Source organism: Gossypium hirsutum, chromosome A01 (genome assembly GCF_007990345.1).
Source record: "Gossypium hirsutum isolate 1008001.06 chromosome A01, Gossypium_hirsutum_v2.1, whole genome shotgun sequence".
Taxonomy (NCBI): domain Eukaryota; kingdom Viridiplantae; phylum Streptophyta; class Magnoliopsida; order Malvales; family Malvaceae; genus Gossypium; species Gossypium hirsutum.
In genome coordinates, this window is record NC_053424.1 from 16,002,470 (window position 1) to 16,012,244 (window position 9,775).

General features: G+C 25.0%; 1 protein-coding gene across 1 annotated transcript; it reads left to right on the forward strand.

The window, feature by feature from the left end:
- The first annotated feature begins 686 nt into the window (after positions 1-686).
- LOC107917015 (E3 ubiquitin-protein ligase RNF149) lies at positions 687-1,529 on the forward strand. The gene has a single exon (XM_016846402.2). The coding sequence runs from the start codon at positions 739-741 to the stop codon at positions 1,210-1,212; it is 474 nt and encodes a 157-aa protein (XP_016701891.1). The 5' UTR covers positions 687-738; the 3' UTR covers positions 1,213-1,529.
- Positions 1,530-9,775: the final 8,246 nt, after the last annotated feature.

Here is a 9,775-nt window from a genome sequence, read left to right on the forward strand (position 1 = left end):
ACCACTTAAGTCAAGTCAAAATATTAATTAGTTTTTTTTCTATAAACTTATAATAGATATATTTTATACTAATTTTTTTAGTCACATTATTGACGTGCGATTATTCAATGTATATATATTATACTAATCACTCCCTAGAAAGCAAATTGAAAAATTACGAAATTGATGAAAGATTAGAACTATTTAAAAAAATTATTTAATCTTTTTCTTGTTCCTAGAATTTATATGAAATTTAAGAAAAAAAATTTAGTTTTATAAATAAAATTTTGGAAAACTTATGCGATGAAAATGCTAGTAATTTTGGACAAGAATTTGATTAAAAATGGCAATTACGCATTTATATTTAAATAAATAAATTATTCTGTAACTCATTTCACAATAATTTTATGAACAATTTACACCTTAATTTATAATGATGCAGACCAGAGCTGAAGTTGCAATTAGCTGTTGGTAACGTAAACCATTTTAATTTCATCTCCAACAATTTTTCTGTTATTTTAATCCATAATCAAACTTTGGATTTTACTTTTTTAAAAAATCACACATTGCAATATTTAAATAAAAATAGTAATATTTTCTTTGTCTGCTAATGTTTAATAAAAGTCGTGGGTTTGAATGAGGATAACTCAGCAGTAAATTACCGCAAACCATTTCTGAATACAATACTCTATAAATAACCCTATATTTCCTATCCTTTTCTAAGCCATCTCGCTTGTCCAAAGCTAACAGCGTATCACAATGTTTGCTTCGTCGACAGTCGCCTTCGACCATTCAATCCTGGCGATTGACAAGATAGAGAAGTGTTACTCTTCCCTTGTTTCAATCGTTACGGTTGTGCAATGGTCGTGGAATATCTTGCTTCGTTTCTCCTTGTTCCCTTATCAAATCCCTACACCCATTGGGGGCGATGATTTCAAGCTAGGGAGCCGGAATCACTGCAGCAAGCGAGACGTGGGTGAGGATGATGAAGAAGTTGAATGTGCTATATGTTTATGTAAGATCGATGAAGACGATGAGATTCCCGAGTTGAGATGTGACCATCTTTTCCATAAAGTTTGCTTGGATAGATGGGTAGGACATCGGCGTACCACATGCCCTGTCTGCCGCAGATCTTTAACTCCTCGGCAACTAGTGTCCGGCATGGAAGTTATTCTTTTCAAATATCGTTCTTTTGATGATACCAGCCACCGGGAAACCTGGTGGCTGCGTTAGATCATTTTAATAGCTACCGTGATATTGTGGCGGGTTAAGCTTTTTTTTACTGTTGATATTTACAAATAATTAATTACCATAACATTCATTATGTGAAAAAAATCCATATTTAAATCCTTGTATCGTATATTTATATATATATATATATATAGAGTCATGAAAGGGGTTCCAACTTTGAACTTTTTAATGATTTTGAAGACGTTAGAACAGTAAAAGTGCATGAGTCAATATTGTTGTGATAAGACCCCCACTTTCCTTCAATTCTATGTGTTTGATTATTCATCTCAGATCAATTGAATCAACTCATTTACTTGTTCTTTTTCGCCTATTTTCTTGCCTCAATTCTTATGAGCGATCGAGAATAGGAGGATCTCCATATTTAATCATGATCACTTCTATTTTTTTTTAAAGATGTAATTACACTTTGTTGTTTAAACATGTAGGAATTAAGATCTCAACAGTCGGTTAACATATCGATTTAGATAAAGAATTGAACTGATTTTTTATTGAACCACTTATAAATTAGTTGATCTGGATTAAAAACCGGTTGAGTCAAGAGTTGAATAAGTTGAACTAATTTTTTATATTTTTATTTTTATTTTTAAGTTTTTATGAAATTTTAACAATTTATTTAATTAAAATTATACAGTTGAATTGATCGAGCTAGGAATGGTGGTATAACCAATTCAACCACTGATCCAATTTTAAAAAATTGGAGAGTATATAAGATTCTGTTTGATTTCAGAAAACAAAGGTCATTTTCATTTTTGTTTTCCTTGAAAATAAAAAACATTGTTGAAAATTTTAAAAATAATTTTTGAAAAATATAAATGTGAAAAATTAGAAAATAATAAAAAATTGTGCTTTGTAAAAGTGAAAAAAAGTTTTTTTTTTTTAACTTTAGATAAAGTTGTCCGGGTTTAAATTCATATAAACGAAAAAATATATTTTTTAAATATTAAATTTGATACCTTAGTTCAAATCCATATAAATGTATAGCTTTTTATTTTATTTCTATTAAAGAAAAATATTTAACAAACATATATGTTTTTCACATTTTCATTATCGAAAACATTTTTTGTTATTTACCAAATATGCTTTCCAATTTAAAAAAAGAAGAAGATTAAAAACGATATTATTATATTATTACGAGAATCAAATAAGCAGTAAAATAAAGATATGTAAAAGGAATTTATATTATTTACATATGAATATGATGCAGGCTTTTATATGATTTTAGACGTAGTATGCATGGAATTATTATATTTAGAAATGAATGAGAAACTTAGACACGTCATAAGTTGGTTGAATCTAAGCTTCAAATATACGGAATTTTCATTGAAATGTTAATTATAGATAAAAACACATTAAATTGAAGACAATGACAACCTTTATTAATTTCAAGACTTAACCATATTTGCACCTCATTTTTCCCAATGCTTTAATTAAACCATGTAATATGATATGAATACACATGTATTTATATAACATCCTTAAATTATAAACTTAGCCGTAATTTTAAAATATTTTAAGTATTATATCAATCAAATCCTTCCATTATTGACGAATAATATGAATTAAAATTAAAGTGAGTGAGAGTGAGAGAGAGTAGTAGTTTTTGTAAAAAATTTGAAAACTTCAAAACTAGAATTTTTATGACATCCATTTAATGTTTAAATTAAAAATTTTAAAAATGACAAGATCTTATTTATATAACATCAATAATTTGAGAGTATAATTAAAGTTTAATATAATATCAACGATCAAATTAAAGATTGAGGATGAATCTAAAATAAGAATGTTTAATTGAATTAAATCTAAATCTAAATATTACTAGTATAATAATATAATTATTTTTTTTCAAAAAATAATTAAAATTCCCAACAATTAATAAAAGGGTAATTATTTGTTATACCAATTGTTTTAAACTCTTGCAAATAATTTAATGGTGTAACAAATGTCATATTTATTTATATATTTTGTTATATTCTTACAAAAACATTTATCATACTCTGGATTCACTTAAAAAAGGGAATAATTTTCCATGGATTTGAGTTAGTATAAGACCGGCGGCGCGAGGCGAAGACTGAATGGAGTGAAGACTGAAGAGAGGGGTGAGTGAGTCAAGTGTAATGAATGTGATTGTGCTGATTACTTTTCTCCACCGTTGGCTTGGGGTATTTATGACAAGTGTTTCCACGTTCCTTCTCCTTTCGGCGGCTTTTTTTTATTCCATATTTTGCATTTCAATTTATTTATTTTTATTCTATTTACGCTTTCAATAATATTAATTATTATTTATCATAGCATATCCGTCATAAAAATGAAAAATTTTAGTAACAAATTTAATAAAATAAAAGTTTGATATAAAAATTAAATATGATTTTAGTTAAAAATGATAAAGTTGGCCCAATAAAAATTTTATTTATCAATATATAAATACTCTTAAAATAATATCTATCATTTTATCAAAGAAATGAATTTTTAATCATTTTATAATTGAATTGAACTTGATTAATGAATCAGATCAACTAAATCAAATTTATTTTAATAATACAAGTAGATACTACGATATAAAAACAACATACATGCCTTCAAATCTTGACACATTGGGTTTTTTTTTTTTTAAATTGCTTGGGTGGTGATGGGAGAAGGAATGGAGGGAAAGGAAAGAAAAAAACAGAGAAAGGAAGGAAGAAAATTTGTTTATTTGTATTTAAAATTTTATATATTTATTTTATTGAAAAGTATAAGAAGATAAAAATATTTTTAAAATTTTTAAATAGTACATTTAAAGTTAATTGGATCATTTATGATAAAAATGTTTAAAATATATGTTATTTAAATACTTATTTTTATTTTAAATGATGTATTTAAATGACTGACATATATTTAATTTTATAAATTTTTACGTTGAAACAAGCATGTACAATATTAGAAACCTAAAATTAAATAATTTATTTAAATTATAAATTTAGTATTTGAACTCAACTCAGACTACAAAATAAAAAGATGTTAGAATCCATACACAAGTTGCTCGCAAAACCATTTTTTTTTAATTTTAAAATGATGTGATTAAAGAGAGTTGTTTTGAGAAGAAATGTTTTTCCTGTATTAAAATTATGTATCCAAGACAATTATTGACTCATAATTTAATGTACATCATGAACCCTAAATTATGACCACAAATTTATTTTTCATAAAAAAAAATAAAAATACTTACTACTTAATAATAAATAAATTGTAGCATTAAGTCTAGCATATATGAAAGAAATAGCTTATGCAGACCCTACATGAGATGTGTCCACTTCGTATTTAATCATTGCTCAAAGTTTTGATCCCTAATTAAGTCCAGTGGCTGTAATGTTTGAAAACATATAAAAATAACTAAAATGATATAAGTGTTAGTTAAGCTACGGGATGGTATGCGCCACTATCCACACTCTCATTTCTTTTTCCTTTTTCCTTTTACAATTACGCTAATTTAATAATAATAACATTAATCTTTTTGCAGGGCACAACCCTACCAGTGTTTTATTCAGGCTTTTATGTGTTTAGTTAAATTTTATTTATTTTTTGTCCATTTAATTTATAATAGAAGTTGTCTATATTTGAAACAATAAAATAATATTTTAAGAGTAATAAAATAAAAAAAAGTGAGAAAGCAATTAGTAATAATATATTAAATTATTTTTTGTTTGAATAAAAGTTGAAATTTTATCTACAAATAGCCATTATTTGTTATATATTTTTTTTCAATTCATATTTGAAATTAGTAACTATCCTTCTCAAAAATGTCTAATAATGATTACTTTAATACACCATTGCTTTTGACATTATATTTCAAAGCATCTTTAAAAACATTCCCAACTATGTAAGCATTATTAAAATTAAATAATAATAATTGAATATATCAAATAATAATAATCCTACTTTTTTTTTTGAAAATCGAGCTATTAAATAATACTAAAATATAGTGTTTTTCTAGTAATTCTTTAGATACTATTTGAATGAAAATGACTTTTTCTTTTCTTTTTTTTTTTGGTATAATCACAAGTGCTTTATCTATTTATGGTTTGAGATCAATTTTATTCACACCTGAGTAGTGTTTAGATAAATCCTTTTCAACAATGACGACTCTAGAATTCAAAATATTTGTTTTAATGCTTCTGGTGCTAGATATTAATTTTAATTGGTATGTAACTTTAATATTAATCAAGTGATAGTTAATCTAAAATAATATGTATAATTTAATATTAATCCAAAGTCTAATGAAACGATAATAACTGTAACCCTAATAATGAAAACATTATTCATAAAATTATAGTTTTTATATTAATAATTTGTTATTGAAAATAAACGTAAAACATAGTTTTATATTCAAGATTGCAATAGAAACATAGTTTTTGAGCAAGTAATCCATTCCCTATGTCTTTATTTCTATTGCATTCTATCTCATCGTATCACCTTCTATTCTGCAATATTTGAGAATCATCGTCAATATCTTAGTGTAGGTGTTGGGGATAATCCTTTGTTTCATAGTCCCAGGGCTATTTATAATCGGCCAATTAAGAATTCTCAATTATACTAGTACTAGCAATTGCCTCAAAAATGCAGTCATCAATTCTCCTGAGAGGCAACAATTACCGCAAGCAAACACATTAATTTAATGACAAGGAGCACATTTTTTCTATGCTATTAATATTTGTACTTGCTTTGCTATTCTGCCCAAGCCTAGCTAAAGAAGAGTTACAGGGCGTAAAACAAAAAAATGTGCTTGTTTTATTTGGTTTTGGCTAGTAATACTATATATAAATATAAAATAGAAAAGTAAATATACAATAAATAATAAATAAAAACATTTATAAATTTAAAAATACGAGAAACATAATTAAAAGAAAATATTGATTTCTAATTGATAGATTTTTTTTCTTAATTTTTTAAATAAATTTTATTTGTGCTATTTGTCAAGTCAAAGATTTATATTAAATTGATTTGATTTGACTAAGTGCAATTAGTGTTTATAAAAAATAATTTTTAATTTAATTATAAAATATAGACTTTATTATAAAATATATTTAGCTTTTTTTTTAACTTTGACATACAAATTTTAAGAAATAAATGAATTCATACAATATAAATAATATTATATTATCGATATATTGATATTATCTTTTATAAAATTTTAATTTATTTAATTATATTCAATAATTTTATATATTTAAAATTTTATTAGTTAATGATATATAATGTTATTTCTGAATAGAGCTTTTAAAAATAATAACAAATTAATCCAAACTCATTCTTTTATTCCTTGTATATTATAGATAAGACTTATTTCTTCTATCATTTATAATAGAGAGAGAGAGACTGATGAATCTTTATTTTTTAAGGGGACTTTAGCAAAAAGTTGTACCTATTTTTTAGGTAAATATTGAGCATTGTTAATATAGGGAGCCACATCTAGCTGGAAACAGATCCTAATCTATGACTAACTTTGTTTTAATTAAGTGTAGCCGGAGAACATACGCTACTAATAGAAAACACACCAATATTGTACGTATATTGCATAATATTATTGGTTATTTTGTATTTTATTTATGAGTGAACAAAATTCAATAAAAAATTAAATTTTGAATTAAATAATCCGAGTTATTCAGATCAATTCGAATAAAAAATCAAGATTTCTGGTTTAACTCGAATATTGATTGCACAATTTGAGTTATTTAAAAATTCGAAGAAAAAAAAGACTCAAAATTTATGTTGTTTTGATAAATACATTTTCTAAAGTTAAAAGTAAAAATCATTATGTCAAAAAGTAAAACTACACCGTTTTGATAAATGTTGACACATTAAATTTTAAATGCAAAATCATTATATTGTTTATGTAGTTAAATAATCTTGTACTTCGTCTACTAGTTAAATAATCAGTCCATTTAACGCAACATTGAGTATAAATAATAAGATTTGTTAACTCGACTTGACTTGACTCGATCGAATCTCACCCCTAACCGTCATGGGTATGCATGTCCCTTGTAAAATGAAAAATAAAGTTATTTTTATACGCTTTATTAAAAGTTAATTATATTTTGATCCTCACGAATGATAAAATTATGATTTAATTCTTATAAAAATAAAGGTAATTAACTCCTCCAAAATTGATAATTTAATATTAGTTTTCTCGCAAAAGAAAAAAAAGAATTTCTTAATTTCACCCATGCACTTTTTTTAATTTTACAAGTAGAGTTAAAAAAATTCACGTGTTTCATTCATTTTATATATTTAATATTTTACCATAGTTAGTGTGTTAAATATATTTTAAACAATATATAATTAATTACTTTAAAAAAAAACAAGCTAATTGTAGTAGAAAGAAAAATGAGGAGTGAGAGAGTGGAAAGTAGGAATATTGAAGTTATATTGGTATGAGAAAAAAGGTGGACTGTTTCACAAAAAAATTCTTATTTGCATCAGCAATCCATACTTATTCTTAATTTACTACCCGGAGTCAACAATTTATACTTGAGTAATCCAATCTCTTTTATCAACTCTTACGAAAAGAAAAAAATGTCAAAAATTCACATATGGCGGGTATTAAATTAATGGGAATGACCTCATCATCCTTATATTATTCAGATAAACCCTCCTCACTCTTCAACTAAGACCAATACACTCTATCAGTCATGTCTTGCCGTCTTAAATGTCCCTTCTGTTTTTGCCTTATTTCATCAATTGCACCCTCAACTATACACATATTTTCAACTTACTACCCACTTCATTTTTCTTTTTTTTTTGTCTCCATTACCCCAAATGTTAATCATTTAATAATTAAAATTAGGAAAAGCAAATTCAATATTGAAAATTTGAAAAAGAAATTACTCCCCAGAAAGTAATCCGGTGGTCTTCATTTGAGTTCTACCCCTAAAAAATCTACTTCATTTTCCTTTTGTTTTGAATCCTTGTTGCTAATCTGATTGTATATATAGTCTATCTAGCTTGATTTATTTGGATCTTTTTAACCCCACATTTCTGTTTAAACAAACCCTAATTTTTACATTTCAGTTCTGAAACCTATCTTTCCATATTATTTGTATTTAAACTAGATTTGGTGAAACCTTAAAACCGAAATCGATCTCTGAAACTAAGCTACAATGAACACAATATTTCTTTCTATTTTGGGTTTTGAATGGAGAACTAAGCTATAGGAAAATTGAAAGAAGAAAGAAATAAACCCTAGGTTTTGGGTACATTCTATCGTGAGGGAACGTGAAAACATCAAGAGTAAAAAATAGGCTCTTTTCTTTTATTTTACTAATAAATTAAAAGTATTTAATATTTCGAATAATGAAAATAACATGTTCAAATAATCTCCTACCATGATGTATCTAATATTGTAGTAATAAGTGAAACAAAAATAATTATATAAATCAATGAAGTAAGACTATTAGTCTATTACCAATGGGTCCAAATTAAAATCTTTATAATATTCATCATGGTAAATAAGATTACAATATTTATGATTCCCACATAAATAAGGAGTTGGCCAATAGCTACAAAATGAGAATTTAAGAGAATATAAAACAAGGATATATAAACAAGAACTATTCCTGTGGATGTTAATATGGCATGATATAATTGGTCAATAATTTTTTTAATAAAATTAACATTTGGGGTAATTTAAATAATAATAAAAATTGGCAAAAAGATTGATATTAAATTAAGAAAATGTGTATAATTTAGACTGCAATTTATCAATTTGACAAGTCTTTTTTTTTTTTAATTAAATTTTCATTCCTTTCATATGACGTCTCCATTCTTTGGATTTTCATACAACACATGCTTCTCGCTAGATTTTGCTCATATCACATGCGTTGCCCATTGCAAAGAATTATAAATTAATACAATAAATTTATAGTTTTCTTCGAACAATTATAGTTCCCCTATCGGTGTGGGTTAAAATGGCTAAACAAGAGAGAATACATTATCGATTTTTTTAAAAAAATTATTATTAGAAAGAGAGTCGCAAGTAAAATAGATATGAAAGATATAGAAAATAAAATTATAGATATAATGATAAATTTAATTATTAAAATTTATATATTTTTTCAATTTCATCATTATTCTTATTTTAAGCTAAATTTAATAATTAACCTCAAAAAAAGAGTTAAATTATTTTTATTTAATAGAATCATTGACAAAAACATTAAATTTTTTAACAATGTTGATGTGGCAACCCATGTAGTAGTCCATGTACACTTCATGTCAACATGACACTATATATCTTATCTGTCATGTCAACAAATAATTTAAAAATTATAAAAATTTAAAAAGTTGATAAAAAGTTCTAAAAAAATAGGATCAAAGTACACGTGAATTGCTATGTGAGTTGTCATATGTAAATTTTATTTAATATTTCTGCTAAAAAATTAATTCAACTCTTTTTTAAAAGGTTGATAGTCAAATTTGAATCTTTTTAAAAGGTTAAGAGCTAAATTTAACTAAAAAAAAAAAGAAAAAGATCATATTCACAAAAAATATAAATATTAAGGATTAAATTTAACAA

Coding starts and splice junctions, on each gene's coding strand:
- LOC107917015 (XM_016846402.2), top strand. CDS start 739: ATGTTTGCTTCGTCGACAGTCGCCTTCGACCATTCAATCCTGGCGATT.